This window comes from Ischnura elegans, chromosome 3 (genome assembly GCF_921293095.1).
Source record: "Ischnura elegans chromosome 3, ioIscEleg1.1, whole genome shotgun sequence".
Taxonomy (NCBI): Eukaryota; Metazoa; Arthropoda; class Insecta; order Odonata; family Coenagrionidae; genus Ischnura; species Ischnura elegans.
The window spans coordinates 43,224,636-43,246,085 of NC_060248.1; the positions used below are offsets into that span (position 1 = coordinate 43,224,636).

The 21,450-nt window shown below is 38.9% G+C and overlaps 1 protein-coding gene across 3 annotated transcripts in view; it reads left to right on the top strand.

Moving 5' to 3' along the window:
* LOC124155705 (hexokinase type 2) overlaps positions 1 to 21,450 on the top strand; it is a 67,211-nt gene that overhangs the window by 18,872 nt on the left and 26,889 nt on the right. Inside the window, exons 1-2 of one of the 3 annotated variants that reach the window (XM_046529746.1) lie at positions 67 to 253; positions 351 to 608. The exons of 1 other annotated variant lie outside the window; for it this stretch is intronic. In XM_046529746.1, coding sequence (XP_046385702.1) covers positions 528 to 608 — 81 coding nt within the window. In that variant the 5' untranslated portion in view covers positions 67 to 253; positions 351 to 527. Of the gene's footprint in view, positions 1 to 66; positions 254 to 350; positions 609 to 7,696; positions 7,962 to 21,450 lie in introns of those variants that run through there. One more of the 3 variants, XM_046529748.1, reaches the window with a different exon arrangement.

A 21,450-nucleotide genomic window follows, 5' to 3' on the forward strand; every position in this document is an offset into this window, starting at 1 on the left:
AAATTGTTCACAGGATATGTGGAAATGGGCTAAATTTTCGTTTGTAAATATCGCATTTGTTATTGGTTCGGGAAAAAATGAAAGTCATCTATGATTGTATATATTTCACTCAAATTAGTAAAATATTGAAATAGAAGTTGTGAATACAAATGATAGAGATAACAGAAATGAAACACTTAAACTAAGTCTTCACCTTTCTATTTGTAAATGACAAATCGGCGTTTAAACGGATATTAATTCGACCTTCAGTTACGTAAGCATGCGACAATGTTAGTTTATATTTTTCTAGTTTCTTAAGATTACTTCTCAGTGATTTTTATGAATGAAGTTTCCTTCTTTCCTAACCGAAGGTGAAGTCTCTTGAACTGAAGTGAACCTGGGGTCCTGTCGTCCTAACTACTTGAAGCATCTGTCAACGCGAGCTAATATGCTGTGGTGTTTCTTAGTAAATAATGGATATTCTTGGAGAAATCTTCTAATTCCTGAAACTAAATATAATTAATCGCCGCAGTGGGTCATCACGAGGAATGGTTAATCAGTCGAGGAATTTCTTTATTGGTGAAGGAATGAAAAAGTTGTCTAAGGCTGGGCGCTGGAAGTTACATCAGGTTTGAAATCTCATCCAGCATTTATCCTATGCAATTGCATTTCTGAATAGTTTTTGGAATTGGGAACTTCATTTAGTTCCTTTATTCATTAAATTTGAATCGTAGTTATTTTATCGTATTTATTATATTATGGATTGTAATTCCTGTTAATCATGTATTAAACGCAAAACTGTGATTCCTCGTTAAGCGATTGAAACAGCGATATGCCATTGCTTCTCACACCAACTATACTTTCCATGTGAAGATTAAATTAATTTATTATTTTTAATCGGTGTTAATTTAATGTGCTATTAAAAGAAGTACATGTTTGTTATTTTCGAATTAATTTTTTCCGCTGTAAATTTCATACTTCTTTTCATGTACCTCGGCTTGTAGAGTTCTGATTTGTACCTAAGAATAAGAGGAGGAAACGTTATCTCATTATTGCTATCGATAGTGTTCATTTTTTACCAGCCCTCTATGAAAGTTCCCCGGTTGGCTAGTTTAATTATTAATTATTTTTCGCAGAAATGTTTCATATTTTTATGAGGCTGAAAAATCTTGGTTTTACTTATCACTCCCTGTTATTATTGAAGGTGTATATGACGATTGAATTCCCTAATAATCAATACTATTGCATTAGAAGATGACGTAATATGTTTCCCTTTTTCATGACATTCTATGCTTGTTCTGGCGTTAGCTCCTTGATGGGGTGCGGTAGCAATGAATTTAATCGATAGATGCAACGGCAGTAGGGGAAAAATCATGCAATTAAATGTAAATCATGAAATTAGTACAATGAAAGCCAAGGCTACAGGTTTCATCCACCTTTTTCGAACTTTCTTCATTTTTTGTGGTTTTGGCCATGTATCGACATTTTAATGGATTTTGCTTCTTTTTATCGTAAATTTTAAGCCCCTGCATACTTTGCCTTTTCCCGTCCCATTCAATGGTAATTCAGGTTACTTTTGTCGTCCGCTCATGTTTTGTCAGAATGAGTTTCTCGTGGAGTTCGCGTTGTGAAACCCGTGCAACTATATTTCGATTTGCATCAGCACTTGACACGGTATGAATGGAAAGGCGAGAAAAGATTCCAGATTTCAACACTATTTATTATAATTAATGATAACTAGTGTTGTACAGTACAGAAATTATAACCCTCTACATAATTATGTGCAACGTTGTTTTTATTAATTTTTTTTCTGGTCATACTTTTCAATTTCATATCGATAAATGTCTCTACACACAAAGCTATGCAACATCATGGTTTTAGTTACCTTAAAATCCGTTGATGCGTGGAACATTGTCAGTACAAGTGGAAAGTACCTACCTGGAGCAAAAAGTGTTCTAGGATTCCGACTTTTTTTAATTAAAAATTTTATGACATTACTGGCAAATTAACTCCTCTTGGTGAAATTTTATCCTGGTTAATAATTTTCGCTTTTACATATTATTATATATTCGTCGGCCTCGGCGGCGGCGGGGGATAAGTCCTCGCTTACCATACCGAAGGTCGCGGGTTCGAGTCCCGCCTGGATAGGTTTCCCCTTCCAGGACATGGGTGTGTGTGATCGTCTGTTGTTGATTGTTTAAACTCCTGATGTAAAGGCCACAATGTGCTGTTTTCGGGGGTAATTCAGATAAATAGATAAATAAATAAATTCACTACGAAGAAAATTGGTTCGCTCACAATAACTCGGGGTGGCTTTTGATCCACGTTTTCACATTCCGTTTGAATCATGCTCTTTCTCATTGTGGATTCTTATTCTCAGATTTTTATTCTTACGTAAGACCATAAAGTTGTATTACGTGGACGACCTTGGTTTCCTGTCATGTTTTGTGTATGTACCGAGTTCGCTGGTTTGGTCTTGCTTTCCAAATTCTAAGTAATCGCTTTCTTCTAGTTCTCACCGCTGAATTTTTACGGAATGAAATTCAGAAAATTCTCGGTCGGAAGTGGGAAAGTAACAGTGTTTCATAGTTTCACTCCTATTTCGCAGATTCTGTCTCCAACCAATAGCAATGGCGATCTTGTGGGAGGAAATCTCGTTGACCTTTGCGTCCTTGGGAGGCGCACGAGGTGTAGTGAGAGATTAAGTAGTTGACAGGAGCACTTAGCGATCCTGGAATCCCCATGCTCAATTGTAGTCAATTCTTCCTCCTACTTTTCCTTAACTGAGCAGTTTCCTTATAATTCAGAAGATATGAATACCACAATATCTTGATACAGGAAACACTGTACTCACCCCCACTTGTCTGTTTATTGTTTTTCCGTCGAACATGTCGAAGGACTCAACTCATTATCAATCCTTTTCTTTCAGCATTGTGATTGCATCATTAATGATGGTAGCATTGAATTCGCTTTTGCCTTAATGTATAATGTCTCCAACGAATTATTTGAATTTTCCGCTAAAATGTTAGTTTGTAATCCATTGAATTGATTTTTTTGTTGGATTTTGCATCGGATGTTGTTAAATATACATTCGATGTTATTTATGCAGTTAGCCAATATAATCGTGGTTTTCTTATATTGTGCGGTTTAATATGTCATATCTTACTTGATATTTAAGAAATTCTTTTTAACTGAATTATTCTATTAGCATTATTGCTGTCTCAAGTCAGGAAAAAATAGTTAGTGCGATTGTATTGGCGAACAATTATCACTTTTTAGTAGGAGGTGGAGGAGATATTACTTAAAGGCTGGCTGTATGTGGTAGTATCTGTCGGTTTCATTGATAAAATTGTGATTATTTGAATTTTTGGATGAAGAAAGAGTATGTAAAGTTTTGAGCTATTGCATAATGTTATTTAGCCTTAATCCGTATGCAATTTCCTAAATTAAATTACTATGCTTGTTTAAACGAATAAAAATTGTATTCTGTTTGAAACTATGGTGAATTAACTTTAATGAATGTGATTATGCTCACAATTATGATTAGTTCTTTAATGTGCAATGCATTTTTGGTATCGATACCATTGGTACATGCTTCAATAATTGTACATTCGTATCTAGGACTTATAGAAGTTGTAAGCCCTGTATTGGTCAGCACTGTTTTGCCTCATTTGGATGATTCTTAATCGTTTCGATATATTATTGTAAACATCTTTGGCAAATGTAACACAAATAAAACTATATGTGAGTGCAGGCGTATGCGAAAAATAAAATGGCGAAGAATAGCAAATAGCGTGGTCCCAAAAATTAGAATTTCACTTCATATTCAATACTAATAGACTTCTAATCTAATTTAAGTCTATCGGGACAAGCCCTTTCTTTTCGCACAATTCTTATCTAATATGCCAAAATATATTCTGTCGTTATTCAAACATTGCATTAAAAAAATAGGAGTTGTAATTACTTGACGGAAGGTTTTGAAGGAAATTCACATACAATTTCTTGTTTTCCTTTGTTAACTTTAATTCATCAACAACTATAAAGAGAAACTAGAAAGAAAACTAGTGTTCTATATCATTAATGTCACTCAAGTCTTTTTACCCCCGTTCCGTTATCATGTTAGTAGTGATCTTATCGCAGTTTATTTTGCACAAAGATATAAGCTTCTCTGCCCGTGAGAACGTGCATTTCATTGTTTTTAAGAAAACCTGGAGCTTTAAGCCTTACCTTAATCCTCTATTTAATAATTAAATTCGCATTTCGCTCATTAAAAATGAAATCAGTGGGGTTGGAGTGTACGCCTGATTATCAATTACGGGCGAGCATTCTGATAAAGTACACTTACACTTTTTAGCCATTTCAAATTTGATCTAGAGGTGTTTGAAATAGTATTAATAATCTTAATTATTTGTATTTATACGGAGTATAGCGCTCTTTTTTCCGTCTGCCGCATGCGCCGCATGAGACCGTCAATAATATCATTTTCAAAACTACCTGCATACTATTTTTATCTCGGATATGCCTTCATAAATCTTTGTACCTGTGGATCCATTTGTTTGTTGTCTTTTGATATGTGACCTCAAATTCGTGAAATTTTCGAGAAATATCTTTTTTAAATGGTATAGTGACATTACCTACACTGCTAAATAATTCGTCATTAATGTCTTCGTCCTTTTGACAGTCCTGAAATCGCCACCTAAGCTAGGAAAAATAAGTTTTATTTATTTATTTAGTAAGTTGCCAACAACGGCATATTTTCCAGTTTAAATTTGCACAAATAACAAACATAAAAAAGTAGGAACACAATTAAACGTAATAAATTTTAATAAATGACAATGCATTAAATATAATGATATTGTCCTCAAGAGTTTCCATTCACATAGGAAAGAGCTCGGACGATAAAAGTGTGGCTAGGAAAAGAGAACGGGTTAATGTGGTCTGGAAGAGAATTTATGATAGAAGAGTAGCAAGGTTTAGTTGGTGACAATTTGGGAATGGGCATATGGAAGAGCGGATGCGTGCGAGTGGGTCCGCAAAGAACGTAAAAGGTTTAATTTGAGATGAGGTCAGGACAGTCTATGGCAGAGTTTAGAATGCTAAGCATTAGTTTCAAATCGGAATTGAGAATGAAAATTGGAATATTTGATATGGAAAGTGTAGGCAAAACAGTATCAGCTGGCATAAGGCGAAAGTGAGGGACTCTGTATCTAACTATTTTCGGGAAAAAAATTTATCGCACTTTTTAAAGCCAAAATATTGAATGGAGCTGAGGTGTCCGAAGTTGCCGAATTTTGTGTTCCGTGTAGGCAGTGTTGAGGAAGGGCAAGAGAATTTTTAAAAATTCGAAGAAAAAAGTCGTCATGGGCGTTGATTGGACTGCAGTTTGCAGGATTGTTCCGTCGAATTGAAAGACTAAAATCACCAATCAGAATCAGAATGACAGGATCTAGTTTTTTTTAAGCTCTGAAACAGAGTCTAGACAATATCACTGTTAGGGGGACAATAGAATCAACCAATATAGATTCTACATGCCTTAGAATGTTCGCCTGAGACTAGTTACACCCCACCCCACATCATCTCAGTCCGTTTCCAGTTTCTAGTTCGGACTAGTTCACTTTATAACAGAAATGGACGAAGTATTTCCAAAACACATTATTGCCATTAAATTGCATATGGGGAAATGAGAAGCCAAGGGGTACAACTGATATTTTTCTCATCATAGTTAGATAAAAATATTTGTTAGAAGAAATGGACAAAAACTTGGGTGCCAAGGGATGTGAGTGAGTCTATTTTCTGTGATGACATCGAGTGAAAAATCAATTGCACTACTACATATCTCATTGATATTGTTTGTTATCTATACCTAATTTCTGTACCTAACTATGCTTATAAAAAATAAGTCACTTGTGCCCCTTGGCTTCTCACCCTATCATATAAAATATGAATTATGTTTTATCAAAACTTTTTTCCTATAATGCCCAATTTCATATAAAGTTGTGCTTTAGATACCTGGGGTTCAAGAGGATTTATGACTCCCGTTCGATCGGTCTGTTTTCTGGAAGAATTACTCGTTTAAAACTTACATCATGATTTGGATATTTATTTGATTTAAAATGTTTGCAGTAGACTCTGGTCAATAATAACCTGAATCTCATTTATGAAAACTTTACCTCGGTATTATCTGTGATGTAAAATTTTAATTTTTGAGGTTCAGAATTTTATAGACCAGGCCTTTAATGCATAGACCTTGAAAATGTTAAGACGGTATCGAGAGTTTTAGCAGGTAATATGACAAGAAGCGGACAAAATTCGACCGGTCGTGCGGGAATGATGCGTAGTCTTACGGCGAAACCGGGAGATAACGTAGATGCACCTGTGTGAGCCAATGGAATTCAGTCATCGCCCACTGAAATTCGCGTGGAAAATCGAATTAGTTATCGCGCTGCATTTTTCCTCCTGCGGATGACGCACTGAGGAAACTTGTGTTTGGGTTTCCAAGTTGGGATGCGAACGTGCGAGAGACGGCGTTCTTACGGCGGTGTTTTTCATAGGGGAAAGCCCACCGCAACTCACGTCGTTGCAGCGGGAAAGCGGGTGATGTACCGCCTCGAGCTTATCGCTCGGCGAGGAAACGAAACATGCGAAGGAGCTTTAGAGGGTTTTAAGTGTTCTACGAAAAAGGAGTTGGAAATCTTAGAGCATTGCGTAGGGAGCGACTTAAGAGAATGTATCATTTCCGCTCGAACGGTCTGATTGCCTGACTTATTGCAAAGAACATAGCTGTCACCTTGATATTTTCAGGGTGAAACTTAGAATAAACCCTTGTCAACATTGGCCTGTATCTCGAGTATTTAAGTATTCACTTTGTTATATTCTCTGACTTAATATTTTGTTTTGTGAGACGGAGGCGTATGTTAGCATTGGTTCACTCTGTGCTCGTTAAAGATATCACTATGATAGCGTAAGTAGTTCTTCATGAAAAAACACAAATTACCTGATAACCTGACGTATTAGGTACTTCTTCAAAATCACAGGCTAGCGATTTGGAAATGTCCAGCTTTGTGGAGTAACCCCTTGTCAACATATACCTACCTGTACCTCAAATATAAAAATTTCACCTCATTATTTTTTCTGAGCGAAAATATTCTGTTTTGGATTTAACTGTGTGTTGACAACCATAAACCATTCCATAAACCCTGAAAATTTGGATGTGACAGTTCTAGGTCCAAACAAGAAATTTATTAGGATGAGGAAAGACAGCACGACCGATGTTGTAGCGTGAGTGATGCGTCCTCTTAATGGGAGGCGTCGCTGGCCACGGGGGAGAACGCCGGCCGGGGATAGGTGCGCCGAGAGGCGGGTCCCGCGAGCTGACTTCGATCACGTGCACCATTGATTCCGAGTAACTGTGCGGCGTCGGCGGGAGTGGGGAGCGGGAAGGTAAAGGGAGGCTCGTGTGGCTTCGTGGGGGGGAAGGAAGGAAGGAGCGCCCGGTGACGTCATACCTTACGTGTATTCTATCGAGCGCCTGCGTAGCGGGGGGGCGCGGTTCTTCGCGCCGGCGCACTCGGCGGGCGGGCAGGCTGGAGTGAAAGGGCGCGAAGGAGGGGAGGGGCGCCTCTGTCAGTCTACAGGCACCAGGGGGGTGAGGCATGGAAGGTGTGTGAGGGGCGCGAAAAAAAAACGACGGAGGGTCGGGAGCGGGTGGCTAGTTGGAGCTCAAGGTGACCCCGTTCCTTCCCACTCCTCACAGACAGTCGTGAGACACCAGAGACCAGTCGGGTCGGACATATTCCTCCCCGTCCTCCTCGTGTGAAGAGTGGTTTTTCGTTCTCGTCTTCATAACCCCAGCGGTAAGACCGTGTTGTCCGGCAGTCGTGCAGCGAGAGAGATAACGTGCGGAAGAGGATACCGGGTGGATTTCGAGCGACGCAAACACGGCCAAGCAGCTTTCCGCCAGGATGAGAGACACCTTCGCCGAAGTGAGTTTTTGAACTCGGGTCGTTGGCCCGACTTTGTTTGTATTGGATCGAATGGTTCTCGCTATGGCGCATTTTCCGCCCCTTCCCCAATTTCCATCTAGCTACAGCGATAGGACGAGGGTCAATGGTATTCCTTCGTTAAATTTATTGTCTGGATCGGCATCAAGGAATTTTCTTCGCTCTCACTCACGTGTCCCATAGTATTCGAGGAACGTGAGAGTACGGTTTCGTCAAGGCAGTGATTTCAGTCGCTTTCGGTGGTCTCAAATGTTCCCGCTATATCGCCCGGAACTATTTTCCATGTTTTTTTGGTGGCCACGTGCCTCAAGTCCTCAGCTGTGTTAACTCGTCATTGTTGTGGTTTTTTTCTTGGGGGCAATTTGCCAATTCGAACTGAATCCGCTTTCTTTGATGGTTCAAAATAGAAAAGTCGAAAATATCTACCGCGGTGTATACGGAAGTGTAAAGGCATAAAGTTTCAATTAATATCCCACTTTCTATTTTATTTGAAGTAATATACAGTGAAAAAATTATGTTTTTGAAGTGAGGGAAAGGCTCATTTTATTCTTTTTTCTATTTTATTAAGACTCATTCATAATATTTCTCATTTCTTTCTCTGTCTGAAAAATATTTTATTCTGGTAATGATGCATTATTTCCTAATGGATTTTGTTTTGTAGGCATTTTGTTCAACCATTTAAATTGTTATTAAATTCTTTCGGAATTTTTGTTTGCTAAGGGATAAATTTTTCTCCATGAATTAGTAAATAGAATTATTCGTGAACGTGTTTGAATATACATTTTAATTGAAGTATACATTTGACATTGAAATGTATTTTGCCTCTACATGTTTCCTTTCAGCAATGCTAATTTACCCTTTGATCAGTCGGTAAAGTAGGTAACATTATAATAATAGCAATGACCTTTTTGGCCGAATATAATGAATTACTATTTTATCGAAGCGTAAGTTTTAATATAACGGTGCTCTTTCTCGTTCTGTTTTGGTTGACTTTGCGATAAACAATTTGTGCTGAGAGTTTCTTCTTTCACCTGTTTGTAATTAACTTTAACTTTCTGCTGCATGCACAGATAGTGATAATTTACATCTGTCTTCACGTTATTAATAGTGGTTATATTTGAGTCATCCTTGATAGGGTCAACGTCTCGGCTTTCCATTTCACGATGCAGAACTACCTTGCTAACGCCTCTCTATTTTCATTCGAAGGAGCAAGAGAATTCATGTCCTTCTGGAAGGTGTAGTATCAAGTATGCAAGGTCAAATTATGAAGTGCAGAGCCTTTGAGCTATCGTGTTAGAGTTTGAAAGATAAAACTCGCTTTATAATTTGTTGGGTGAGGGGTTATGAGTTATGAGTAAGGAAAGGTTTATTTTGCAAAGCGAGTGAGTTATATAACTGTAAATTGAAGGCGGTTTATCATTTGCTTTCCCAAAATATATCGGTATATTGTGTAGCCGGTGGATTCTCGGTGGCCGAAGAATGCGGCACCATAACTGAGGAAATAGGAGAGAGAGATTTAATAGCTTGAAGGACGTCCGAAGGTCGTTTAACACCGTCTAGATTTTGGTTGCATTCATTTCGTTCAGAGCTTGGTTTAGTTATTTCTCATCCGTCATTAAAAGCATCTCTTATTGAAACGTTAAAAACATCCCCGGTGCCTGGAAGTAACTGTTTGGTTCTTTGCCATTATTTCATTCATCCGTTTTGCAGTTAAACATAAGTCCCGTTTTTCGAGCAATTACAATGTAATTTTGAACTGCTATACTTACTATTTGCCATATCAGCAGCTGAGGTTAAATGCTAAAACAAGTTCAGATATATATATATATATATATATCGTTGTTAGTTTCGATCTCTGGTCATGCGTTGTGTTGGTGTTGACCTACGGAATGAAAGTCAAATCGAGGTTGTTTTACGTACACTAGGGAACTTGTATTTTCACCGTTAATGTATTCTTTTTTTCATTTCAAAATGTAATTGTGTTCTCTAATCCTGCGCCTCAGATTATTTTGGACTTAATTTTTTTGTCCGATTTATGACGAATTAATATTAATCGGTTGTTGAGAGAATCATCAAGCCTTGTAATAAGCCATGAAGAGATTGTCAAGACATCCATCAAATTGGTGTGGAGGTCTAAGGTTAAGGAAATGACCCGAGAACGTGGTGTCAATATGAATTGGAAGTGATCTGTTTTTATTCGATGCGTAACGACGGCGCTTTGGGTTAATGGCCATCAATCGGGCGTGATAAAGGAATGGATGATCAAATTTGTTGCGGTAGACCCATGCTGAATGGTTTTTGGAGTCGCTATTGTTTACGTTCATTTCACATCTACGTTCCGAGAAAGATGATAAGAAGGATGAAATTTTTTGTTCTTTGCCAGATCATTCACTTACGAAATAAAGATACTGTTATGTGGGGGATTATGGGCAAATATAGTTTTGAGAAAACCGTGCATCCAAAAGAATCAGGATTAATATTAATAATGAAAAACACTTTGTTACTTACACAAAATACTTCAAATACATCTGTACACGTATTTGAAAATGGTGTAATAGCCGAAACCGGTAATAAAATAGAAACTCTGTGAATTTTGTGGAAGTAACAAAGTGTTTTTCATTATTAATATGGAGCCCTTCCACCACGTAAAAGCTTCAAGTTTCGATTTAAAATCAGGATTAAATCCACAAGTAGGACTATTCAACCAAACTGTAAGCTATCGTTTTGCTTACATTTTAATGTCAAATTTTATAATCTTAGTTAATAACCCCTTGAAAAAGGAATATAAATTTGAGATTATTTTAAAATAAGGACTTATTATTTTATACATAGAATCAACAACACCAAAATATTTCAATTTTATGGTTCCTTACAGTAGGAAAAAAATCACGTGCCATTCTGGTCATTAAGTTTGTCTTTTTCTTTGTCATAAAAATTGGAAAATGATCCATGGTTGTTCACAGGGTCTCAACGAAAGTTCGCCAATCATGTTTCGAAACTTTTTTTACTTTTTTTCTTGATTTTACTTTCAATGAATGAGAATTGGCGTAAAGGATATTTATTTCTTTGATAATAAGTTATGATTATAATTGCTTACATCTTTATCTAATCGTATCGATTATTTTGCATCTTGCCTGGGAAATATGATCTTAGGTATTCCTACTTCTAATGGTGAACGTAGAGTGATCACATGACTACTATATCAATTGTTCCATATCTTGACGTCTTTCGTGAGTAATTGTTCTTCCCGACGCCGTCATTCATCGAATATCCCTTGAAAAATTTAGGCCAATGAAATAGAAATGGTAATTCTAGAGGCATGTTCATTTCCATTATTTTCCAAGCTCCAAGGAAACGCTTCAAGGTACTTTTTATGTTAGTATTTTTTTCGAAAAGAATTGTATCTAGTGGAAAAGAAAAAAAGCTGATAGTTTGGTGACTAGACTCCTTGTACTACTTGACGATCGATAAACTGCTGCAAATTTGCTATCTAGCACGACCTCTACCGTCCCCTTCACGTTGATCGAATCGTTTGCGGAGGAGAATGCCTGTCCATGAATGAGTCGCTCTCGGTGGGTAGAAAAGAAAACTCGATTGAATGGTGCCCGAGTGCTGCAATCAACTACGCATTATTTATTTGCAACATCTCAAGTCTTTCGGGTGATTTTTTTTCTGATTTGCAGTTGTCGGATTTCCTACGGGCTCATCTGTTAGACGGACTCACAATTTTGATAACGTAGCCTGCAAATATTTTGCAATTATCCGCTGAAGACAGTGGCGTCGGAAGTGGGAAACATGTGGCGGCACAAGAGCTCCCCCCCCCAGAATTTTCCCCGGGCCTTTTTTTAGGGGAAGACTGAATTACGTTCATTTAATTAATGACCTAGCTCTTTTTATAATACACAGACCTGTAACTTCTTATTCGCTATTAGGGAATTTTTAGTATCTATCCCCTCCATACCGCGAAAAGATGCGTGCCCTTTTCTTCGAAGCTGTACAATTTACAAGGGTGTATCTTCCCCTCCCCCCAGCAAAAATACTCACGCCTCTGCCTGAAGGCGACTAGCCAGACTACGTCATCGGAGCCTTGGTGCAGTTCAATGGGATCACTTGATTGAAAACCGATGAACTCTATCCTCATCGCCCTTGCCTTTCAATTTAGAATTAATAGACCTTTTAACGCGCACTATCGTATCTGGCTTCTTGTAATTTGCTCCTTGATTAATAAGATGCTTTTTCCCTATTAATGTTTTATCTCGTTCGATCTCTGATAAGAAATTTCAATGTAAAGTTTTGCGTGAGACATCACTGAAAATTGCGTCACTGAGCGAACATCAACCAGGTAATATGTCCATCTGCATGCGCGAGGGTGAAAGTTTAATATTATCGAGGCTTTTCCTCTTCGTCGTGATGTGCAAATTTCTTCCTCCGCAGGAATGCGATCTCCTCCCTCTCTGTTTTTCCTCTCCCGCCGCCTCCAAGGCGTTGTGAACGGCCTTTACCTCTGGGCGTGTTTCCCGCTGCCTGGTTCTTCGGAATTTCCATCTGGTTGACAAGCCGGTAAACGAAGGCCAAAGACCAGTGGAGTTTTCCTCAGCGGCAGTAGTCACTGAAGCTCGGGTACCGCAGACACCGCGGGCGTTTTCTCCTCAAAATGCGTTCGGGATGTCGTCCTTGAGTGCTATCTTAGTCCTCTCCCCCATCCCCCTCCACCCTCGTGACAACCCTTTAGTTTCCTCTTGAGCGTAAGGCTTCCTTCCTATTCGGAAATCACGGCAAACATTCGCGTCTACTCCTATCTAAATGTGTGCAGAGATGGTCTCGAGTACGTTTTGGACAAATGTAAATGGACTTGCATCCCTCGCTGGGTTTAAACCTACTGCTACTTTAGTATGAAATCACTATTGCACCAGCATACGCTCGTTCCTATCCACGCGGTAAAAAGTAAGAATTCGAATTACTTCTTTTGAGAAGAATACCTTCAGTATTCTAAAATTTGCGTCATGTTCTTATTCACCAAAGATTGTATTCCTCTATAGTCCGAAAATATTTAGACTCTTTTATTACGATTTAATCGTTAAAAGCCGATCACTTTATAGAATTATGCTACTTGCCTATTGTCATGAGCAAAAATATTCAATAGAAAGCTGAAAAGACTTCGCGAAACCTGTTAGGGTTTGCGTCTTGTTTTGTCGATGCATTTTCTATATTTTGAGAAATGAAGTTTAAATCAACGCAGTTATTCTCTGATAAATACATGAATGCCATCTTCAGTGTCTCTTACGTCGTTTTATCTTAATTAGTTGATTTTAGCATTTCTTTTCCATGCACGCGTATATAATATCGTGAAATAGCGCTTTATTTTTTCGCGGGCGGTAATCTTAATTATGGTACCGTGAACACCTATTCACTAGTCGCCAATCGCTTCCTTGAGACTTTCATTTTCCTTGAAACCATTCAAGGTTACTTAAAAAAATTAAAATTCGTGGTTCTGGTCTGAGCAGCCTGTGAGGAACTTTCTTCCTCCCAACCCACGAATGCAAAAAAGACCAGTTTATTCCGATATATTTACATTCGGCTTCGAAATTTTATTTTAATCGAAAAACGAAATCTCTGTGGAAGTGATAGTTTTTAAAAGACGTCGCATGTGTGTTTTTTTCAAATAATTCAACTTTCTGTGACCTGTAAATGAAAATTTAATTTTTTGTACGTTACATTCAGCCATAAATCGTAAATAGAATGTTTTTGAATGCGTTGGTGCATGTCATTGGTCTATGTTTTAATAAAAAATATTAATTTCCTTTCCCCTTAAAGTGGAAGTGTTTATTGGTGTTGGCCAGGTATTGCCATTCATTAATTTATGCCTTATCAATTCCACTGTTTCGTATATTATCGTATTACACACTTCTTTTCATGTCAGCCTATCCTATCGTATGTAATCATCATGAATTTCGTAGTGAATTTGAAAAATGCTGGGATGTAAAATCGGCTGAAAATGCTAGGACGTAATTCATTGGTATTGAAAACGATTCCACGAATTAGGATTTTGGCATATATTTTCTCTCTTTCTTGACTAAAATCTGATGTACCTAATATCGTTTGTGCATTATAAGTATCTGGAAATGACAGTTATAAAAAGGAGTATGAAGAACGAGGAAAAGCTTTGTTAGGAATAATTTATTTTATGAATACGAAGTTTGACTGATGAAAATATCATTGATGCAACGTCATTGCGATATTGCACGGGTGCGCGCAGGGCGCAGTTTTCGATGAAAGGTTACTAGTACCGCTAGTACCCACACAGTTTTAACTTCTCAGAGGAATTCGAAAACAGTTTCTCTCCCCACGCTTCAATTTTTTTTAGCGGAGAGAAGCCCGGTGTGGAAGGAAGACGTCTTCAGTCGTCGCCTTGACGATTACGAAGGAAACGTTTATTTGTGATGCAACCAAGCACGGGTTTTTCGCGGAACTCGAAGGGGGGAGGGTGTTGGTGTCGCTGTGTGATGCAAGGCCTTGGATGGTGGCGTTGGAGATGATGCTCCCAGAGTGGTGGCATGTCTGGCTGACGGAAGGAAGGCTGCGTGACGTCACGGGCGCTTGAGTGCGGCGGCGGCGGGTGGGGCAGGTTTTGGGGGCACGGTTCCCGGCACGCCTTCTCGCCAGCCAATGAGAGCGTTGCTGGGGAGAAGCGCAGGGGGGCGGGCAGCGCGGCGTGCCGCGACCACTGCTGCTTCCTCCCCGCGATCCTCTTTCCCTCGCAGCACGCGGCGAGTCGTGCGCTCGTGCCAAAGAAAACTGATATTTCTCAAGAAAAGTTAAACACATTGTCGGTTATTGAAGTTATTGTGATCTATTCTTTCTCGACGAATGACCAAATGGTAATGTAAATCCCCGATTTAAAAAAAATAATAATCGATTTGATTCGAGTATAGGTATAATTTGGCTGTACACGCCGTGCCAGTCAAGCCTTTGAGACAGGTTTTTCTTTTAAATATATATTCTAATGCTTAGAGTCTAGAATTGCTGTCTAGCGACTTTGAAATAATTAATTCAGCTGCTATGCTTCCGCCTCGCTTTCGTTGTTCGATGCATTCGTCGCTGAAATTTGTTGCTCAAAAATTCTCTCTGCGACTTATTCGTGAAACAATGTGCGCTGGAATGCCTTGTGTGAAACAGCTTTATCTCGCAGTGAAGTCGAAACAGTGTCTAAACGACACTCTGCAAGAAGCCTAAGTTATGGTTTAATTATCGGTTGTAATAACCGACCCAGCGTTATGAGGACGTCATTAGGGTCATTACGACTGAAGCGACGCGGAACGTGTTTACTAACTAGCGAATGTAAGCAATGTCCTACCTTCGTATTTTCGTTCTTTTGTAATATCTCTCATACTCTATTTCTGGTTTTTCAACAGTTTTATGAATATAAAGTGGGAATCACATGAGAACTTTTTCTCTCTGTCCAAGGAATCGCTATAGCGATAGCCCTTTAGGGATAATTGAATGGGTGGTACAAACGATTTCAATATTCATAGCACCTCTGCTTAAGAATCGGGAAAATGTTGCATCATCGATTTCCCTGGCTTAGGGTTTTGAGGGCTCACTAGCTTTTTTTCCGAGCCGAGTAATGGGGGTAATGAGGACGCAGGGGAAGGCCACCGAACTTGAAGTATGACCTAAATATGCACTCAACGTTGGAGGGAGGCGTTTCGGCGGTAATTCTGGTTTTCATTGAGCGAGCACGGCGAGGTGCGGTGAAACTTTTAAGGTGTGTAATAACACTAATTCAGTATCCTAATGTAAATATTTTCATTTCAGTCTTGGTTTATTGTTTGAAATGTATCTCAGATATCCCAATAATGATAAATTATTTGAATTGTGGAATAGTGAATTTTTAGTATTTATTATTTCATGGATGGCCAGAGATTTTTTCGGATATGGTATCATAGTAAATGCTGGCTCATGTAAATATTTGCTCATTGAGTTGCACGATTCTTCCAAGTATAAACTGAAGGTAAATGTAGGCCGAGCGCCTTTCAATTGAGAAGACTATGGTAACCCTATGGAATTGCAAATAACTTCCTGAAATGCCAATTTTAATTCTATTCTGAGGTGCGTGATTTATTTATTTGAAAAAGGGGAAGTCCTTGCTCCAGTTTACTTTGGTGAGTTATATTTTTTGAAGACTGAATGGGAAAGACTGAAAGGCTGTAAGGGAAAATAATTTTTTATCGGTTGCGCTTGCAGAATTTATGAATGCAAGCTTATCGCGTATGCATAGAAGTATTTATATCAATGTTGGGCTTGCTGATGTTCGTCATGGAGTAATACCAACTGATAAGTGCTCCCTTTTCATGCGTAATTTTGTTTTACATCTCGATGAAATGTGGGAATGACCTCTACTAGACCGTGACTTTCCTCGGTTGACGGAGGTCTCGCTCGGTGAGATCGGAAATCACCTCGGTTTTTTCCGCATAATGAGAGATTGTTAGCGATCAAGGTCTTATGAAACGTGCTCCCGTCTTGTTTACGTAAATAAAACTGGGTCTTATCCGGAAGCTATGGATTCATTTCGTTACTTGCTCGTCTCAAGGGTGAATTTCGAATCCAGGGAAATCTTTCCATTAATATAGGAAACTACCAAGTTAAGTGTCTGAGCAATTCCTCAAAATAGAAATCCAATTTGGGAAAGTATCCGTCGTGTACAGAGTTGATGACAGATTTGGAGACCTTGCTGATATTCAAGATAGGTTACCAATCGCAACAGGTTTTTGTGAAAGTTCTCGGCATTGATGTTATTTAAACATAAAATGTGAAAATTATTGTGCGATGAAGGCATAAATGAAGCCCAGATAGAATGTTCGTCCTATGCTAGTATTTAGTCAACATTGCATATTTGAGCTCTTAATGTTCGGAATACAGTAATATTAATGTGTTGTAAACATTTTATCGATAATATATAAGGAAATGATTTTCGAGTGTAGTATTTTATGATTGTCTCTAAAGTAATGGCGGGGTGTTTTTTCTATGGATGAATAAATTACATTAGTGTCTCTTCACCCGATTGCTGTGATTTATTTTTTCTCGCCAAGCTGAGTTATGTTAATTTATTTTATTTTTAATGGTTTTCTTTTTCAATTTTATCTTGCGATTATGGCGGACTACACCCAGTTTTTTGGTCTACAAATAAAATGTGTGGTCTACGAATGAAAGGATTTTAGTTTGTTGAGTCCGGTTAACACAAGATAGAACATGATCGACACAGGATCACGGTAACTTGGCAGTATGATAGAGTATCAGAATTGTGTAAAATAGAACATTTTTACGTTACTTTTCAAAAACCCATTGTGATAATCATTTTTCATTCTCCCCCAATAGTGGGAGGCATCATTACTTTCTAGCGAGCCCTACTTAATCAACGTGATCAAATTCTATCAATCTATCTAAATCAACTTCTAGCACGCTTTCAATTATCCTGGTTATCGTCCTCAATATCAAGTTCCAACTAGTATGGAAGGCTCTTTGGCCGATCAATAATTGTATTGAACGTATTAGAACGTTAAGTATAAAATAGGTATGATATGTAAATACCGTAAGCACTATTTCAGTTACTGCTTAAATTATCCAGGATAGCACCCATTACACTGGATATATAGGACCAACTCAATACAATGTGTGTGTACAATACAGTGTGCAATACCTTGTATCATTTTTTGTCTTTAGCTGGATCTAATGTTCTATTAAGCGTGCGCATCTTAAATATTAAATTTACATGAAAGATAAATATAACACAAGCATTCGAGATAAATAGAACGCAAGCAATCGTTAAATGATTTCCTGAATTTTCTCGCTCGGCTCCTATCAAACTGGATTTTGGCCTCATATTGTCGTACCTGCCAACAATACCAATAAGCTTGGTCAGGTGGTGGCTCAAATGTTGCATTGGGCGGTCTTTTGTCTAATATTAAATATAATGATCGATAGATGGATTTAGTATGCGTTTGATTGAGGGATTTCATCGAAGGTGAAGGGCCTTATAGCGCAGAACCGTGCTTTGCGGGAGGTCACTGCACCGGCTTCACTTTCCCTTCTCCCCACCACCCTCTCGACATGCTTCTACCCCTCGGCTCTGGCCCCTCGTATTGATCCCGGCCCGGCAGCCGTAGCAGCAGCAGAGAAACCTCCCTCTCTCTCTCTCTCTCTTCAGGGGGACCGCACTGAAGGGGGGGGGGGGGTGGGTGTGTGGCGGAAGGTGCGTGACTGTGCCAGGGGGAAGGGGGGGAAATGTGTCGAAAAAGGGGACACACCAAAATGTGCCAAAAAAAAAGGGCCAGTCGGCGGATCCTGCGAGACGCCCTAGCGCCGCCCTCGGTAGGATCCCGTAAACATGGAAGATCATGAATGGTGAGCCGGTCGTTAATAAGAGGGCGGGCACTTAAAGGATTCTTTGTTTAGTGCTCGTGTGGGTGAAATTTCGGGAAGGAAGTCGCGAAGCCAATGCCAGGAATCTGGATGGCGCTTCAAGGTCGTGCGGAGTTTATTAGTGTGGCCAGAGTCTGCAGTCCGCCTATGAATCGCACACTAACCGAGTTGATGCAACGTGACCTAGGCTCTTGACCTTGGGTGGTTTGCCCTTTACCGAAATCGAAGGGGAACAGGTGTTATTATGTCGCATGGTTGAGTGGCGTGTTTGTGCTCTTGATTTCGCAAAAAGTCGGCAGACTTGCCTTAACTCACGGTCCCTTAATGCGTAGAAGCTGTGAATTTGAGCTTCCTGGAAGTGATTAGTTGCCTGCAAACCAATCGTCTCTGCATATCTACCTATTCGTCAATGAATGGCTTTGACTTAGAACTGATTTTACGTATGCTGCCAGTAGGTTTCCATTCAGCGCGAACAGATGAATCGAATTTCAGAATCACTTCATCGTGAACGCTTAAATTGAATAAAATGCGATCGTGCCATGCAATATGGAAAATTATCTTGAAAAAAGGTTTCTTTGCAGCATATATTTCTTCTCACATTGCGTATACCCTTTGCCAAAATTTTCATCTTTGCGTTTTTTTTAAATCTAGGATGGAGGTATTTAACTTAGATGTAAATGTAAACTTCTATACGTGCATTTTATTAGTTTGAGGACGTGAATGGGAATTACTTTCATTTTTATTTCTGGTCCGTGTATTATATCTGAGTGGAAATTTGTAGATTCAAATGGACTTGACGCAGAGCTTTAATTTTGGGGGGGAAAGAAGCTATTTTTGTTGAGATAATTTGATAAGGTTGGCAGTGTATCAAATGTATAAGGTATGTTGGGATGGAATCAAAATCATTTATAGAGCAGACGTCGACCTTATCGAGTGAAAAGATAATCTCTTCATAAAAAATATGAAAAATAAATTTAAAATTCAATTAATTTGAGAGGGTATGTCATAAGCTCATGAGTTATCGTCTTAGTTAATGTGCAGGCAGATGTTAGAGCCCATCGCCTTATTTTATCGTGGGACACACTAATTGCCTTGCATGACGCGTGTATTGCAGATGTTAACATTCATTTTTGTACGTTTTCCTAATTATAGGTTAATTTAGCTAAATTTTTTCGTCCTTGTTTTTCACGGCCACTCCTAAGATTCTTCTTGTAATGCCTATCCACGAAAACTGATCGCCGTAGCTAACTCGACATCGCAAGTATTTATGCCTAATCATTCTTTCTGTTCCGTATTGATAAAAATCGCATCCAGTCACACATTTTACGAGACCTGTAGCTCATTTGTTCAATGAAATCACACATTAATGGGATGGTTCCTCTGGCGTTTAAATATAATATTCTTCTCATGAATTGGGGTGCTAATAAGAAACCGCAGAAGATGGAAAAGCTCCCTTACATATGTTACATTTCACCTACATCTACGTAATACTCTGTATGATACACCGCACTTGCACATAGTGTGTTTGGCAGGGGTTGATCAATCACCAGCCTGCAGTATGCAAGAGGATCCCTACTTGCTCACTAAACTTGTGCATATGACGCATAAGCTACTATATCATACTAATGAAGATAATCCGCTTATGAAGATTTAACATGCAAAACATACAGTTAGAAATGCGAGGGAAATTTAGAAACATGTATCACTATATTTTCAAGTGCAAAGAAGAGATCACCTCATCCCCCAGAAGCAATAGTGATTTTAATACAGAACTATTCATCCTTTTCTCCACAGGCTCCATTTTTTCAATTAAAAAATTCCAACATTTTAGTTAAGTTTAGTTAGTGCATTTCACTCAAATCATATTTTATTTAGAGGACAATATCACAAGGATCAAGTATGTTATAGTTTATGCGTAGGCCATCCACACGTGCCCTCCGCCACACTTCTTAAAAGTGACTATCATATGACCACTTGTTTGTAGAATCCACATCTCGAGTTTCTGGAAGCGCTGTACAATTTGCGGGATTGTGTGATTTATCATTGCGGAGATGTCAAGTCACACAGAAAAAAAATTGGGTACCATTTAATCTGGAGGAAACGACAGGCGTCATTGCTATTCGCGGCTACTCTCAAGGGCCTTGGGTCGCCTTCTGGGAATGCCTATCCGCGAAAACTGCTCGTCAGAGCTAACTCTTGAACACTGGTTATCTTGCTTCATTATTGCCGATGCTGCTTCCCGATAAGGTAAATCTAGTCCTTAAGTTTGGGTCGCCAGCTTTTCCGGGATGTATCCAACCTCATTGGGTTCTGAAGGAGGTGGAACCGGTTTTGCACGCGACGGGGGAGGAAGGGGCCTTTAAAGACAGCGATTAATTTTTTTCGCCCAAGAATCTGCGACAGGAATGTAGGAGGGAGAGATGGGGTTAAGGTTGGTGGAAATAATATAACTCCGGAAATAAATTTCTAAGTAAAAGTCTTTGCACCATTTATTTATATTTTATACTTAAGTTACATTATGTTACGAATAAAATACTAAGGGGTAGAATAATAAGTGGATATATTAAGTATGATCGCAGACTTTCCCGGCGTATTGTATAGTAGAAGGTTGTTCGGGATTTCCAGCGGGTCAGGTTCTCCATGACGGTGGACGTTTCGATGAACGAGACGTCCATCGTCATCCGGGCAGCACGAAATATATTAAGTCACTAATCCTACCAGGTCTAAAACATCATCGTGAAGAAAAATGGTACATTATTTTCTGTCCTGACAGAGGGAATAAAAAGGGATTTAGAATCGTCACTTTATATCAACGCTAGGTATTTGTTTCAATCGATAATCTTCCTTTAACATCGGAAATTAATATACTCATACGCATGAGTTTTTCTTATCTGTATGAATGGGCAAACGATGAGTGATTAAGGAAGTATTTTCGAAGAATCGTCTATTGTTTAGAAATTCCCCATTTGACTTGAATGAGTTTGTATGTAAAATGCTGTATTGGTCTCTATTATAGTATTTCTTGCATAAATTATGATCATTTTTAGGTACA